Genomic DNA, 17,613 nt, shown 5'->3' on the forward strand with positions numbered 1-17,613 from the left:
CTTAACACAACTTCTGTATTCTGAGTTTATTTTAATTCATCTCAGAGTTCATTAAATGTCACTATGAGGTACCATTTTAAGGAAAGTTTCATGGTTGCTGTACTTTCAGTTCTGGCATGTTTTGGAAATATCTATATGTTTCCTTAATATTTAAAGGACAGTTTGGCTGGGTGGTATTTCCTCTCTTTCAATATTTTGGAGAACGTTGCTACACTATCTTGTAGCATTCAGTGTCGTAGTGGAAAGGTCTGAGGCCAGTCTCCCCACCGCTCCGCAGGAGACTGTTTTTCTCCCTGGTTGCCCGTAAGAGTCTTTCTTCATTCTTGAAGTCTAGTGACTTTACCAGGCGATTGTTCTGCATCAGGTTTTTCTGAAACTAAATGTACTGTTTCAAACTGAAGGTTCAAATCTTCCTTTATTTCTTTGATGATACTTTTGAATAATTTTTTCTGAACCACCTGTTACATTCTCTGTTTAAACTGTCTCAGTAATATCTACCTCAGATTCTTAGACTGATGTTATCTTCTAGCTATTAGTTTTTGTCACTGCTTTTTTCTGTTTCATTTTGTGTGATCTCTTCAACCCTGGTCTGTTTTCACACGTACCTTCTGCTGTGGCTTTCATGTATGTGTCTTGCCCACCCACCCCACCGTGTATATAGAGCCTCCACCCTCCAGTCACATGCCATTTCCTCTCTTATTGCTTCTTATCTTGGAATGGTGGCAGAGAGAAGCTGGGACAAATCCATATTAAGTTGTGATTTGTTGTTCTAACTAACCTGTCCCCTGCTTAGAAAGACGCCTCTCACCATGTCGTTCCCACATGATTCACAGAAAGCCCTTACAACATAGGCGGCTGTGTTGATATATGAAAATCATTGCATACTTTCCTTCCTCACCCTGCCTCACAACTGCACTTTGCGTTAAACAGGGAGGAGATGTTGAAAAAAAAGGTAATTCTGTATTGCCCCTCCTCCTTCAGCTACAGCCATCCTATGATCTGGAATCAGATATTTATAGGAACGTCCTTAGCTTCCCCTGTGGTCAGCTCTTGTGCCGTAGTTTTATCATTGATCAAAGTGGATGGGGTTTTCAGGACTGTGACTGTGGCATTGATTTTTTAGAGAACTGTCTTATATCAGAGGTTTGAAGATGGCTCTTAGGACCCCTCTTCATTTTTATCAAAATTTCTTTATATCGGCAGTTATTTGCCATTACTTGTGGCTTGGGGTTGGTATCATTTTCTTTTTTTATTGGAAGATGGCATTTTTTCCTCTAATTTTCATTATTTATGTTTTCAATTGGTGTCAAGGAAGAAGAAAAGAGTCAAAAATGGTCTTTGTTTCATCATCTTTTATCAGAAGGTCCCCTGCCCATACTTGGTGGGCATTCAATGAAATCATTTTTCTTAAAGCAGTTCACCTAAATGACCCAAAGAATTATAGGATCATTGCCGTGGAAACATTGTTCATTTTTATTAATGTGTTTCTTACCTTATGCTTCTCTGTTACTTTGGGTACAAGCTAATTTTAGCTCTGACTAAGAGCTATTTCAAATGCTTATGTTAGTATATGGTGCAATTTTGCATCCTTGTGTGCAAATATTATGTTATTAAATAACATTTTATTAAATAATTAGCCTGTCACACATATGTATTTTTCCATTTCCTCTCTCCCCAGACCCCTTATCCATCCTCCTTTTCACATTTCTAAGGAATGAAGGAAAACTAGGAGACCTCTTTATCTCTTCTTTTCCCACGTTTTGATATAATGCAAGGCAAATGCAGCAGTAACTCTCATATTGTCCAAGGAAAAGCTGGTGGGCAAGAGGAAAGAGGTGCTAGGATAAAAGAATTGGAAAAGGGCAGTGGAAGTATGGATGAGAAACAGGCTAATGATGCATTGGAGGCCACCCTCATCACCCAAGTTGACACATTTTTGGGGACACAGTTCAATCTGTGACATTCTACCCTTTGCTCCCCTCCCCCCAAAATTCATGTCCTTGCCTCATGTAAAACACTTGCACCCCATCATATCATCCCAGAAGTCTTAAACCAACGCCAAGTCCAGATTCCATTCTGGGGCAAAGTTCTTCATCTGTGAACCTGTAAAACCTAGAATACAAGTTATCTGCTTCCAAGTACAATGGTGGAACAGACCCAAGGTAGACTCTTCTGTTACAAATGGAAGAAATTGGAAGGAAAGAAGGAATAAGGGGCATCTCCATGTGAAATTACCTGGGCTTATAGAAGGTGTCCCTAATTTTTCAAAACAAAGCAGCCATAACCCATTTACCTATCTAGGAAGCTTTTTTAATTCATTTAACTTATATTTATTTTGCCAAAAGAGATTTTTATTCGACAGCTTTCAGGTGATTCAGCAATATGGGGAAAGTTTAAAACATCTGGAAATGACTGAGTGTGACATTAAACCAAATGATTCATGGATAATAATACTGAATGTATATGTTTTCAAACTGATTATATTGGCTAAAGTAGTGTATAATAACTAAATTACTAATCAGGTGGTTGCTGATTTTCATCAAATGGTCAACTATTTGTGTTAGCAGAATATAGCAGCTGAAAGTATTTTCTACACAAATTATTTAAGCTAGAACCCCAAAGATAAAAGCATTTTTTAGTTCAAAAAATATTTCATTTTATTTAGTAAGGTAGCATCTTAAATTGGGAGTAAATGAAGAAGAATGAAACAGTATTATTTTTGTCAGCATCAGTGTGAATTTCAAAATGATGGTTTCTATTAAAAACTGATACTATTTCTTGCTGTAAAACGTATCATTCTCTGGAGTTGTTCAGTTTACATACTGGGAGAACGCTTGTCTTTTTTTTCCTATTAACGGTAAAAATGAATCAGATACATCATAATGGAATTATTACTCATTTTTTACCAGAAGAGAGAAAAATTACATGATGAAGAAGAAAGGAAAAGTGCCTGGGTTAGCCAAGAAAGACAGAAAACACTGGATAGACTTCGAACATTTAAACAGGTAATAAAAGCATGGTCAGTTTGTTGTTTTTGTTGCTTTTTAAATAGACTACCATTTCAGTTTCTTAGTGCTGCTGTAACAGAAATACCACAAGTGAGTGGTTTTAAGGGACATAAATTTATTTTCTCAGTGTTAGGAGTCTAGAAGTCTGAATTCAGGATCCCAGCTCTAAGGGAAAAATTCTCATCTCAGCTTCCCTAGCATTCCTCTCGGTGTTCCTTGGAGATCTTTACATGGCACATGTCTTTCCTTCCCCCATTCCTGCTTACTTGTCTCTGCGCCTAATCTGCTTTTTTTATATCTCAAAGGTGATTGGCTTAATTGGATCTAAGGGACATATATAGAGCATGCCACTCAGCTTCAGAACAATACACATTCTTCTCCAGGGGACATGGATCATTTTCCAGACTAGACCATATGCTAGGAAACAAAACAAATCTCAACAAATTTGAAAAGATTGAAATCATACAACGCATCTTCTCTGACCATAAGAGTATGAAGCTAGAAATCAATAACAGAAAAAATGAATAAATACATGGAAACTATATGAGAAGAAATAGCTGCAAACATATATTAATAATCAGAAAGTGGAATATACGAAGTATGAATATAGGAAAATTGGAAGTAATCAAAAATGAAATGGAATACATAAGCATCAATATCTTAGGCAGCATTGAGCTAAAATGGACTGGTAATGGCCATTTTGAATCAGACAATCATATGGTCTACTTTGCTGGGAACGACAAATAGAAGAGACTGGCCTCCCATTGATCGTCAGAAAGAACATTTCAAGATCAATCCTGAAGTACAGCGCTGTCAATGACAGGATAATATCCATACGCCTACAAGGAAGATGAGTCAGTACAACTGTTATTCAAATTTAAGCTCCAACCACTAAAGGCAAAAGATGAAGAAATTGAAGATTTTTACGAGCTTCTGCAGTCTGAAATTGGTCAAGTTGCATTGATAATTACTGGTGATTGGAATGTGAAAGTTAGAAAGGAAGAAGGATCAGTAGTTGGAAAATAATGGCCTTGGTGGTAGAAATGACCCTGGAGAGTTCATGAGAGAATTTTGCAAGACCACTGACTTCTTCATTGAAAATACCTTTATTCAACAACATAAACAGCAACTATACACGTGGACCTCACCAGATGGAAAACACAGGAATCAAATTGACTACATCTGTGGAAAGAGACAATGGAGAAGCTCAATATCATCAGTCAGAACAAGGCAAGGAGCTGACTACAGAAGAGACCACCAATTACTCATTTACAAGTTTAAGTTGAAGCTGAAGAAAATTAGAACAAGTCCATGAGAGCCAAAGTACAACCTTGAGTATATCCCGCCTGAATTTAGAGACCATCTCAAGAATATATTTGATATATTAATCACTAACGATCAAAGACCAGATGAGTTTTGGGTGACATCAAGGAGATATTACACACAAAGAAAGCAAAAGTTCATTAAAAAGATGGGAAAGAAAGAAAAGACCAGAATAGATGTCGGAAGAGACTCTGGAACTTAACTCTTGAATGTAGAGTAGCTAAAGCGAATAGAAAAAATGATGAAGGAAAAGAGCTGAACAGAAGGTTTCAAAGGGCTGCTCTAGAAGACAAAGTATTATAATGAAATGTGCAAAGACCTGGAGTTAGAAAACCAGAAGGAAGAACACGCTCGGCATTTCTCAAGCTGAAAGAACTGAAGAAAAACTTCAAGTCTTGAGTTGCAGTTTTGAAAGGAGTCTATGGACGAAACATTGAACAACAGGAAGCATCAAAAGAAGATGGAAGGAATACACAGTCACTGTACCAAGACGAATTGGTAGATGTTCAACCATTTCAGGAGGTAGCATATGATCAAGAACCAATGACAGTGAAGGAAGAAGTCCAAGCTGCACCGAAGGCATTGGAGAAAAGGCTCCAGGAATTGACAGAATACCAATTGAGATGTTTCAACAAATGATACAATGCTGGAAGTACTCACTAGTTTGTGCCAAGAAATTTTGAAGACAGTTACCTGGCCAACTGACTGGAAAAGGTTCCATGTTTGTGTCCATTCTAAAGAAAAGTGATCCAACAGAATGCGGAAAATATCGAACAATATCATTAATACCACACGGAAGTAAAATTTTGCTGAAGGTTATTCAAAAGCAGTTGCAGCAGTGCATCCACAGGAAGCTGCCAGAAATTCAAACTGAATTCAGAAGAGAATGTGGGATGAGGGATATCATTGCTGATGTCAGATGGATCTTGGCTAAAAGTAGAGAATACCAGAAAGATGTTTACCTGTGTTTTATTGACTATGCAAAGGCATTCAACGGTATGGTTCATAAGAAATTATGGATAACATTGCGAAGAATGGGAATTCCAGAACACTAAATTGTGTCCATAAAGAACCTATACATAGACCAAGAGGCACTCATCCGAACAGAACAAGGGGATACTGCATGGTGTAAAGTCAGGAAAGGTGTGCATCAGGGTTATACCCTTTCACCATATCTATTCAATCTGTATGCTGAGCAACTAGTCTGAAAAGCTGGATTATTTGAGGAAGAATGCGGTATCAGGATTGGTGGAAGGCTCATTAACAACCTGCGATATGCAGATGACACAAGATGGCTTGCTGAAAGCAAAGAGGACTTGAAGCACTTACTGATTACGATCCAAGACTACAGCCTTCGGTATGGGTTATACTGCAACATAAAGAAAACAAAAATCCTCACAACTGGACCGATAAGCAGCATCATGATAAACGAAAATATTGACGTTGTCAAGGATTTCATTTAACTTGGATCCACAGTCAACACCCACAGAAGCAACAGTCAGGAAATCAAACGATGTATTGCACTGGGCAAATCTACTGCAAAAGACCTCTTTAAAGTATTAGAAAGCAACGACGTCGCTTTGAAGACTAAGGTGCACCTGACCCAAGCCATAATATTTTCAGTTGCTTCATATGCATATGATAACTGGACAGTGAATAAGGAAGACCAAAGAAGAATTGATGCCTTTGAATTATGGTGTTGATGAAGAATATTGAATATACCACAGACCGCCAGAAGAACCTACAAGTCTGTCTTGGAAGAACTACAGCCAGAGTGCTGCTCCTTGGAAGTGAGGATGGTGAGACTTCATCTCATGTACTTTGAACATGTTATCAGGAGAGCCAGTTCCTGGAGAAAGACATCATGGTTGGTGAGGTAAAAGGGTCAGCATGAAAGAGAAGACCCTCGATGAGATGGATTGACACAGTGGCTGCACCAATAGGCTCAAATATAACAATGATTATGAGGTTGGCGCAGGACTTGGGCAGTGTTTCATTCTGTTGTACATAGGGTCGGTATGAGTCATAACTGACTCAACGGCAGCTAATAACAACAAGTGAAATTAGCATCTGGGATCTTAAAAGCTTCCGAATAGCCATCTAAGACAAACTATGGGTCTCTGCACTTCCAGGAGCATAACAGTAAGAAGGTAGCCAAAAGTTCAGAGAAGAAACAAAGCCTACATGAACTACAAACTGCAGCTACCCTGATACCAAAAGAACTAGATGGTGCCTTGCTTCTACCACTGACTGTTCTGACTGGGGTCACAATAGATGGTCCTGGATTGAATGGAAAACACGTGAAGCAAAACTCAAACTCTTATTTAAAAAAAAAAAAAAAAAGAACCCAGACAAATTGGAATAGTACAGAACATAGCATTACCTGAAGCAATTGTCCTGAGACATTGTTTAAACCTAGAACCAAGCCTATCCTCCCTGGCATCACCTTTTAGCAAAATAGCAGAGTGGCACACAAAATAAAGATGTTGCCCGTAAGATCAGTGCTCTGCTTAAAAACCATCAGTATGAGACCAAAAGGTTAACAGTTATTCAAAAGTAAAGATGATAAGGGGGCAGGGAAACTAGAGTACTGGAAATGGAACAAACAACACAATTTAAGAGAATGTTGACACATTGTGATAAATGCAACTAATGTCACTGAACAATTTGTGTGGAAATTGTCAAATGGGAACCTAATTTGCTGTGTAAACTTTCACCAAAAACTCAATAAGGTATTTATTTTAAAAAGTGATTGGCTTAAGACACACTCTTTGCTGATATGGCCTTGTCATGGATTGAATTGTGTCCCCCAAAAATACTTGTCAACTTCGCTGGACCATGATTCTCAGTATTGTGTAACTGTCTGCCATTTTATGTGATTGTCCACCATTTTATGTGATTTTCCTATATGTTGTAAATCCCATCACTATGATATAATAAGATGGATTATCAGCAGTTGTGTTGATGAGGTCTGCAAGATTAGGTAGTGTCTTGAGCCAATCTCTTACGAGATATAAAGGAGAGAAGTAAGCAGAGAGACACGGGGACCTCATACCACCAAGAAAGAAGCGCCAGGAGCAGAGCGCGTCCTTTGGACCTGAGGTTCCTGCACTAAGATGCTCCCAGACCAAGGGAAGACTAACAAGAAGGACATTTCTCCAGAGTGATGGAGAAAGAAAGCCTTCCCCTGGAGCTTGTGCCCTGAATTTAGACTTCTAGCCTACTGGACTGTGAGATAATAAACTTGTCTTTGTTAAAGCCATCCACTCATGGTATTTCTGTTAGAGTGACTAACAGGCCTCATTAACATAACAAGGAAAAACTGTATTCTCAAATGGGATTATATCTACAGGCATAGGGGTTAGTATTGTGACACATACTTGAGGGGTGGAGGGGCACAATTCATTCCATAACAACTTCAAACATACTCCTATTGTAGGGTTTCTTTGTATGAGGAAACCCTGTTTTTCCCTTGTAATTGTTATTTAGAAAATATTATACACATAGCAATCTTTGTTTTGACTGCATGGCCCTCTTTCCTCTGGTTGTTCTCAAAGAATTAATGTTCTTGTGACCCTTGATCCATGGCTTCAGTAGTTTAAGAGTATAAGATCAGGGCCTCTGGAAGGCCTGGACTCTTCTTGAGTTTTATAAAAGCAGTTAATCCACAATAGACTGTCCACCTCAAGCATCACCTTGTTATTAATTCCACATACATCAGTTCTGGTAGTAATATATGGACACAACCAATAACAGAATTAGAGGGTGGATCAGCCTACATGAGGAATGCTTCTGCTTCCCCCTAGGCTACCCCATGCCTCCGGAACTGTCCTTAAGCCGTGTGGTTCTAGTTATTAAAGTGTTCCAGAACCTTATTTTTATCATGTGGTGGGATCACCTTATAGATGAAGTAAGCTTATGATTGAGTCTTCTTAGTACTACAGTAAAAAAGAAAACATTTAGGGTAGGGTTCAAGACTAGATAAGCATGCATTGAGTAAATGTTGTCTACCAAATAGCGTTAAAGCTAGATTTTACTATAGTAAAAGATATGAAAAGGAAGTTCTTTATATATAAGTACTCGAAAGATTTTGTCCCATCTCCTACTATTCTGTCACAGATTTCTCATTATCAGAGCTTTTTTTTAATGCTAAGTAAGCTTTAAAAAAATTAATATTTTATCTGCAACCATTTGAAAATATATTAAGGAAACTAATAATAGTTTCTTATGCTACTGCTATGCACAAAGCTATATATTTTTGACATAGTTTTTTTTATATTTAAAATTTTTTTTCCATATGAATTAGTAATTTTATCCATTAAAGAATTTCTTGTATCATATGGAAATTTTGAACAGTTGACTTTTTTAACTAGATAAGAAGGTACAAGGTCTTAATAAAGGATTTGATGATGAGTAAGTAATAAATGGTTTGATGATAAGTGTAACTTTGAATTTTTTAGAGGTACCCGGGGCAAGTCATACTTAAATCAACCAGATTGCGACTGGCTCACACAAGAAGAAAAAGCACAGCAAGTCCAGTGCCCTGTGAGGATCCGTGTGACTCTCTACCAGGAACACTACAGGTAGAAGAGAAAACTGAAGAGGTAGAGAAAGGAAGAGGTAATCTTGGGTCATCACAGACAACAGAACCCCAGAGCCTTGCACAACTTGAAGATACTTCATTAGCACAACTTGAAGCTACTTCATTACCTCTCAGTGGTGTTACCTCTGAACTGCCTCCCACTGTATCTCTCCCATTTTTGACTAATAATGACTTTGAACCAGGTTCTCTTACCATAGATCCACTCCCACCACCTCTTCCTCCAACACCACCTCCCCCGCCACCACCTCCTCCCCCTCCCCCACCACCACCACCTCTGCCTGTCACTAAGGACAGTGCCCCAGAGACACTGGAGAAAGGTCTGCCTAGAATGGAGGGGAACGAGAACAAGATCCCAAAGTCTGCAAGCGTCCCCTCTGCACACCTCTTTGACAGCAGCCAGCTGGTCAGTGCCAGGAAGAAGCTCAAAAAGACCACTGAAGGTTTGCAGAGGAGGAGAGGTAATTTTAAAAGATAATTTTCATGTTCATCTGTTACATAAAGTGAGAACTTTATATTTCATAGGACCTTACAAAGTTTAGAACATTATCTTATTTTTGAACATTGCTTGGTAGCAAAGAGATAATTTTTTTAATATCTCAACAGGGGAGAATTCTTACCAACCCACATCAAAAACAGCATCAGAAATCTTGAGCTGTTGTCAGGCATTTTATAAAAATGTGTCTTCTGTAGTGATACTTGATCTGTTTGGTAATGGCTTGGTGGTGACCCCTTTTTTGTCAGAAAAAAATTCTGATCTTAAACCTGGAAAGCATAAGGAGGTTACATCAGAAAGGATAACTCACCTGGTCTGGGCTGTCATGCCGGAAAGACATTGGCAAGACCAGGTAACCCTTGTTTATTGAGGACACCTACTCTTTGTCTAAAGAAGCAAAGAGGAATGGGGTATAATATGTGCAGTTTATTGCGTCTCAGATATATACCTCAGTAAAGCCATTTTTTTTTTTAAAGAAAAATCCATGTCCTTGAGGAGCTTTCAACTTGCATGGGGTGAAAATTGTATATTCACATGTAAAACAACTAAATGAAAAAAGCATAGTCATCAAAATGAACCAAAATTTAATTTTTTAAAATAAATGTATAACCCAGTCACTGTCTGAATTTGGAGATTGGACTAGTAATGGAAGTCCTTTAGGTGTCTCACCCGTGACGTTACTAAGACAGCTTCTAGCTTCCAGTCTGCTCTCTTTTTTCCACAGGAGAAATGATAGGAATACCAACAATGCCAGACATGGAATTTGAGTCTTGAGATTTTCCTTGACAAGGATAGATAACTAGGATCCCCTCTGCCCTGGCACACTCTTCATAATCCTTTTTGTAGATGGCATTTGCATTGTCCTGGGCTATCATAGTCTAAAACTCTAGAGGTTACACAGTTTGACTGTAAGTGCAATCCTAACTGTAACTCTTCTGTTCCATTTTCCAAAGTGAGCTCACCCATGGATGAGGTGCTAGCTTCCTTGAAGCGTGGTAGCTTTCATCTGAAAAAGGTTGAACAGCGAACTCTACCTCCTTTTCCTGATGAAGATGATAGTAATAATATCTTGGCACAAATAAGAAAAGGGGTAAAATTGAAGAAGGTACAAAAGGAAGTTTTGAGAGAATCCTTCACACTTCTGCCCGATACGGACCCTCTAACACGGAGCATCCATGAAGCTCTTAGAAGAATTAAGGAAGCATCCCCCGAGTCAGAAGATGATGAGGAGGCTTTGCCTTGCACAGACTGGGAAAACTAACAAGTAAATGGCCTTATTTTCTTCAGTAGCATTTAGTAGTATGGCTTTTATACTGGAGGATAGGGTCTCTTATTTATTTTTTATTGCATCCAAGACATATTGTTTAACCAGACAGCTCAATTGTAGCACGGATCATAAATTTGTAAGCTTCAGATTTTACATAGTACTGCAGTTCCTAGAAACTTAAGATAACAAAAAAACACTTTTCAAGGAGTATTGCCATATAAATACTATAATTTTTATATCCTGCTTATTCAGTATTTCTGCAGTACAACTGTATCTCAAGTAAAGTGAGGGTCTTATTCTAGTCTTAGAGAACAGAAAAAGGGCTTTTTCTGACTGAGTTTTTTTCAGTTATAAACCATTATGCATATCGAATTTTGATTTCTTATTAGCTGCCCACAGGGAGTTTTCTAAGATCAGTCAAGAAAAAGTGTTGTCTTTTCTGATTATTTAGCTTTCTAAACCTTTAAAACTGAAAAAGCTTATAGTTACTGCATCACCTAGACAAATTTGCAACTAACATAATATGTAAAAATTTGATATGGATCCTGTTGAATATCCCTGTGATTATTATTATGACCCTTTTTGGTTACGCATGTGCTATTAAGGTAGTAGAAAGTTGTACTCTACCACATTTTAATAAGACAATTATGGAATAACATGGCACAAATTATGCTAAATATATGGAGTCAGTAAAGATGATAACATGCTGTACATTAAATAGTATATAGAATTGGTTATCAAAAATGAAATGCTATAATTTAAGTATTCAGAAACGTTCTATTAATTATGAGCTTTTGATGGAACATGTTTCTGTGGGCTTCACAACATTCAACAAGAGAGGAATGACTCTTAGTCCTGGAGGAAGTGAGTAAAGGACTAATTAACTTATTCATCAGCACAGTGATTCTTCACTTGCATAATCATAAGAACTACCTGAGGAGCTTTTTAAAATCTTCCTGGCCGTGACTCCAAAGATTCTGAATGAGTAGGTCTACTGTGAGTTCTGGGTATATACCTGCCCAGAAAAAGCCAATTGCATGGGTCCATCAGGAAAATGGTACTCCAGGTCCGCCCTCTCCCCTGCCCTTCCCCTCTCCCCCGCCCCCACACACACCTTCCCTGGTCCCATCAGTATCTGCCCCAATCAGTAGCTTAACAAAAAGGGTGAAAAATCACATACCTTTAACATGGTTCAGCAAACATTCCATACTACCACTGTCCTACTATGGGTCTTGGGTTGTTCATATCCCCTTTTCCTGTTAGATATATAAAAAAAAAAAAAAAGCCAAACCCATTGCCATTGAGTTGATTCCGACTCATAGTGAGGTCGTAATTATCAGTTGTTTTTTTTTCACGTGACTGATATTTGATCCCAAACTAATTTCAAACCATTTGTGCTTATATATGAACACATGTTCACTATCCTTTGCAGAGTAATGTAAATATATCAGTGTGACTGTGCCATGTGTGAAGGTGTCTAGAGACCCAGGTGTGTCTGACTCAGATTCTTTTCCACACTGGATATTTACAAATTGTCTCCCCCTTTTCAGTTCTTCCTATCTCCTGTGCTGTCTCCTGCTTGTAGCTTCTCAGTGTGCTGCTAAGCATGTGCCTAAAACTACCGTCCTAGTGCTAACCGGTCACTTCCACAGCTGGACAGTCACATGAACATACATTTAGTCCTTTCCTTACAGCTAGCTTGTAGTGGCCTCATTGGGGTACATGGCACATCAGCAGCTGCCCAGGCCCTCCTGTCCCTGTCTGTTTTCCCTCATCCCTCCAGATCCTGCCCAACATGTTGACGTTGCACCAGCATTTCTTATGCTCAGTGGCTGGGATATTTTTTCTAGCTTCTAGCTGCTGATTCAACCTTTATATCAGATGTTAAGAATAGGGTGCATGGTTTATACCACCTTGAAAGTTGCTTAAACCTTTTTTTTTTTTGGCTGATTGTTTATGGCTGGTGTATGTAGTACAATGTTGAGAGAAACAATGCAACACTCCTAGGTGATGGATGAGCTCAGATATCTACCAAGTCATTTTACAAGACTAAATTTGTCCTAGGCCAGGGACAAACCATGGACTAGTTGCAGTCTCTACCATCTGAGCAGGCAGTCATGAAGGACTGTGTATCACTGCTTCATAGTCTTAGAGAATAATTTTCAAAGCTCTGACCTTTTAGATAATTCTCTATAAATTGCTGAAAAGGCTATAATTTTTATTTCCTATTAATTTAATAGGTTTCTTTCTTGTAGTTTTTAGAATCATTTTGGTAATTGCATTCTTTTTTTTAAAAGAGCTCATTTTTCAAAACTTCCTGAAATAAAAAGTGAAGGTCGCCTGTTCTACCTGTCTCCCCCCGACCCCCCGCCCTTGAAAACTTTCCCCAGAGATAGCCATAGTTAATAGTGTTTTCCAAGGGGATTTCTAAACATAAGCAAATGTATATAAAGTATATAGACTTTCTTTAAAGTTTCCAATTTGTTTCCTGTGGATTTTTTCTTAAGCCTATTAAGTAAGCTTAACAGCTCTGTCTAACAGAAATATGTGAGCCACATATGTAATTTTTATCTTTCTAATATTTATTTAAAAGGGTAAAAAAAAACAGACAAAATTGATTTTAGTAATATTTTATTTCAAAATGTAATCAATATTTAAGAAATAAATGGCATACTTTTTTTGTACTAAGTCTTTGAAATCCAGTTTGTATTTTACACTTACTACACACTCAGTTCAGATACTAAATATGCAGTGGTTAAAGTGAAAAGTCCTGTCAAAACAATAAAGTTGTATTTAATGAAAAAATATTTTATATTGCTTCATATTTTTTTATTTAAATTAAATGGAATAAAAATTCAGTTTCTTAGTCACACTTGCCACATTTCAAGTGCTCAGTAGTCATGTGTAGATACAATCTTAGACAGTGGCAAACTATAATAAATTGGGAGCTTATTCACGTGCATGTCAGCTTTTACTTGGTAAGTAGGTCTTTTGTGTATATGCCCCTTTGCCACTTTGAATTAAAAAAAGTCTTGACAAAGCATCTATTTAAAGACCAGTACTAATCATGGCCCCTAGGACTGTCAGAACAGAAATACTCTCTCCAGTGAATTTTAAAGATATCGCTTAATAGTTCTGGTAAGTTCATGAGGCAGTTTATGAGATAAATATTTTAAACTGTATTTACCTTTTTAGTATATACTTTCTGACAACACATTAGAGTAAAAACAATAAAGGAGAAAACATATCTAACATACAATCTTTTAACAGTGATCAAAATCTGTATTTGATTTGTTTTCATTTTTATTGCTTTAAGAATATGAATGTATCCTTTAAAAAAGAAGCGCTCCTGTACACCATTCTGTATAAATGACCATTTATAAGAAAATTTTAACTTGGGCACAAAAAACCATCAGTGTGTGTTCAACCTGAGTATTGCAGAGTGGGAGGGAATATATATTTAGAAGGTCACCTTTTTTAATACATTATATCATTTTGTTTGTAAACAGGTGACTTAATAAAAGAAGAAAAATACCTACAGCTGAAGATCAGTCCTTATACTTTTGGAGAACAACACTTTAATCACTTGGTTCCACAACTGGATTCCATTGGATCAATGGAATTGTATTGGCTCAGTGATGTGAAAAAAAAAAAAAGAGGCACAATGGGCAGGTTATCACTTTTCCAGTCATTCCAGTAGATAGTGGTTAACATGAGTTTTAGATGTGCAATGTTCCTGACTGCAATGAAGAAAGGCCTTCTGGAGATTCCTGGTTTTTAAGCACCTTTCCCCTTCCTCCCCTCACCCCCACTTACATCCTAGTAGTGGCCAGTTAACCTAGGGGGGTCGCTATGGATTGGAAGAACACTGGGTTGACAGAGATCTACTGTGAGCTGTATTGGGACTGCTTTGAGATCCATCTTTCAGTGCACTGAAAAGTCATCTGAAAAATACAGAGCTTCTTCCATATCAGCTTATATAAATAGTACGACACTCTGAAAAAGAAGTTTATCATGATAGCTATAGGACAGGAATTGAAAGAAAATCAGATGGAAATGCACTTAAAATTTCCACATTACTTATCTCCAAAGGAATTTTCATAAAGATGTTCAACAACATCTGAAAAGATAACATAACCATGGAGATACACCTGTTAATGTGTTTACCACAACATGATACATTTAACATGGCATATTTTTAGAAGGCCATATAGTCTTACACTTTGTAAGGTTTTGAAGTAAAAATTTCCATGCTTTTAAATAGTTCTTCATAATTCTGAATTTATAATAGTTTGAATTGTATGTGTATCTTTGTTTATGAGAAGCAATACTTTGTAATTTGATATTTCAAATTATTTTTAGTCTTTTTGTTTCAACTATTGATGACTATAACTCACTTGACTTTCCTATTGAGAATCAAAATGAGGACTCAGTGGTAGGAATGCAGGCCTTAAGTCTGTTTATCAGGCACCACAGTGGGAGGAAGTGTGCTTCACAAAGACACCGAAAGCAGACAGGCAGGAATGCCCCCTTGGCTGACATTCCGCTATCTGCAGATGCTTTGAGTGGAATTTTGCAAGACAGTCTTTATTATGGTCACTAAATTTTTTAAAATACATACGTAGTTTAGGTGCTAGCTTTGCTAATGGAGTCCTAAAGGATACATCTGTATATGAATTGAGGCATTGAGAATTTTCAGCAGGACAGTTGTGGGCATGAATGCAGGTAGCCACGTTGAACCCAGTTTACAGTACTCTGTGGAGTGTAATTCTGCATAAGATAGATCTTGGTCTTTTCCTAGAGGGAATTTAGGACTGAAGTACCAAAAAGAACTTTATTTCTTATAAGGCAGTTCGCTAGCCTAGACCCCGAAAGCAGTACTGGGCTAAAAGCCTTCCAGTGTTGTGTGCATTGGTGTACTTGGAGGAAAAAGAAATGTGGACACTCTTGTCATTTTTAAATGCTATTTCCTGTAAAAGAAGTATGAAGAAAAATTTCTGGTAACAAGATATATAAAGCAAAATCTTTTCCGCTTAAATGTTGGTAAGATGTTTATCGTTGAGACTAGGGGCTTTTGCACAGCATCTCCACAATACGTTGGTTTTACTCCCAGCATTATTTCCAAGGCTATACATCTTGTCTGGGAGGATAAGAAAGACAGATCTAATACATAAACTTCATCTTTATCCCGGGAGATCTGGTGGGGGAGATGAATATTTTTTTCTATACACCTTCACATAAAGCATTAAAACATGTTTTTAACCCAAAGAATGATTGGTATTAATGTTAGTATATTTGAAATTTTTTTTGTAAATTGGCAAACCTTTAAAAAATAAGGATGCTTGCTCATAACCTAGCTTTTCCATTTTTTAAAGTTTAGAAAAATACAAGAGGATCTAGTGTTAAAGTAACAGCAAAAACACTGGAACATACATGCACTGAGAGGGAATTGCTACCCCATTTAATGTCATGCCTGGGATTCCATTATAAGACAGACTTAGAAAACAGAGCTGTGGTCTGCTGTCCCGAACCGTGTTGTAATAAGGCTCTAGCAAATAATGGAGCGTGTACAGAACTCCATTAGGCCTTGCAGGGTTGCAGCCACAAGTCTCAACATGCCCTGTCACAGCACTGCATGGGGATTACCTGGTATCTGAAGATAAGTAGGGTAAAGCAAAGCCTTGTTGGCAGCAGCCTGTGCTTATTCTCTGGCAAATAACTTTGTGCAACACAGCCATTTCCCTGCCTTGAGATTCAGGTTCCTCCTTCCACAAAATTACAAATTACTGCAGGTCATAAACCTCTGGGGTTACTCACAAATAATAATTTTCAAGTAACAAGGGTGACTTCAAGATGTGATTACCAACTGAACCCTCATGTTTACTTTAAAGCAGTTTCAGAGCCCTATAAAAATTATGTAAGCATGGTAAAATTTCCCTATTTTCTTCCCCCTAATAAAATGAAGGCCTTTGGCTTTAGTATTAAATTTATATATATTTAGTTATGATGGTACTTACAGATATCATGTTTCCAGTTTCAGACTTGCCTGTACTTTTGTATGGCTCAAAGGCTTTGACAGTTAATGTTGGTGTTAATGTATCATTTCTGTATTAAGAATCCACAAACAGCTGCTTGCTTGTGCTGAATCAATTTAGAAGTTAATTTACCAATCTAGTCTCAACTGCAGTATATTTAAAATAGGAAAACAAGTAGATGTGGGGATGTTTTGGGATTAATGTCACTGCTCATTTGAATGTCAATTTCAAATATTTCTCTGACAAAAGCAACCAAAATTATGTACATATAACCGATGGAGCATGTATACAAGGTGTCCCGAACGATGGCAAATCCTCCTGGCTCTGTAGTGCAGCAGTATGAGAAATCGCCTGACCACAGAGGAGTTTTAAAGGATGGACAGTTATCTTGCTTATTTCACATATATTTGTAGGTTTATTGAGTTTGTGAGCAGCATAAAAACAACCATTCCTTAGTTATTTCTTCATTGTGGGACTGAAACATTTCTATAAAATGAATTTTTTTAAGAGACTTTTAGACCCAGCTGTAACTTTTGGTGAGGTGTAGTATTTGAACAGTGGGGCTTTCTCATTACATGAAATCATAGAAAATTCTCAGCACTTTGCATTTACTCTGTATGGGGCGGGGGCGGGGGGGCGGATTTCTTTCTTTGAAGCAGCTTTAGCCATAAAATGGGTTAAATTGTAAAGCATACTTTCACCATACAAACACAAAGAAAACTCTTTATGGAAGAAAACCAGTAGAAGAAAAATTAATGGGCAATCCTCTCTATCTGGAATGGGATCAATGTACAATTAATGTAATTTAATTTTATACATTCCCTAAAAATCCATTTTTTAATTATATTCATTGTGAGTGTATAAATTTAAGTCAGTACTGTTAG

General features: G+C 37.5%; 1 protein-coding gene across 1 annotated transcript in view; it reads left to right on the plus strand.

Annotated features, from left to right (window-relative positions):
* Positions 1-17,351, plus strand: part of JMY (junction mediating and regulatory protein, p53 cofactor) — a 107,234-nt gene extending 89,883 nt beyond the window's left edge. The window contains exons 8-11 of the mRNA XM_049866550.1: positions 2,910-3,005; positions 8,792-9,392; positions 10,381-10,691; positions 14,204-17,351. Coding sequence (XP_049722507.1) covers positions 2,910-3,005; positions 8,792-9,392; positions 10,381-10,688 — 1,005 coding nt within the window. The 3' untranslated portion in view covers positions 10,689-10,691; positions 14,204-17,351. The remainder of the gene's footprint in view (positions 1-2,909; positions 3,006-8,791; positions 9,393-10,380; positions 10,692-14,203) is intronic.
* The last annotated feature ends 262 nt before the right edge of the window (positions 17,352-17,613 follow it).

This window comes from Elephas maximus, chromosome 2, assembly GCF_024166365.1.
Source record: "Elephas maximus indicus isolate mEleMax1 chromosome 2, mEleMax1 primary haplotype, whole genome shotgun sequence".
Taxonomy (NCBI): Eukaryota; Metazoa; Chordata; class Mammalia; order Proboscidea; family Elephantidae; genus Elephas; species Elephas maximus.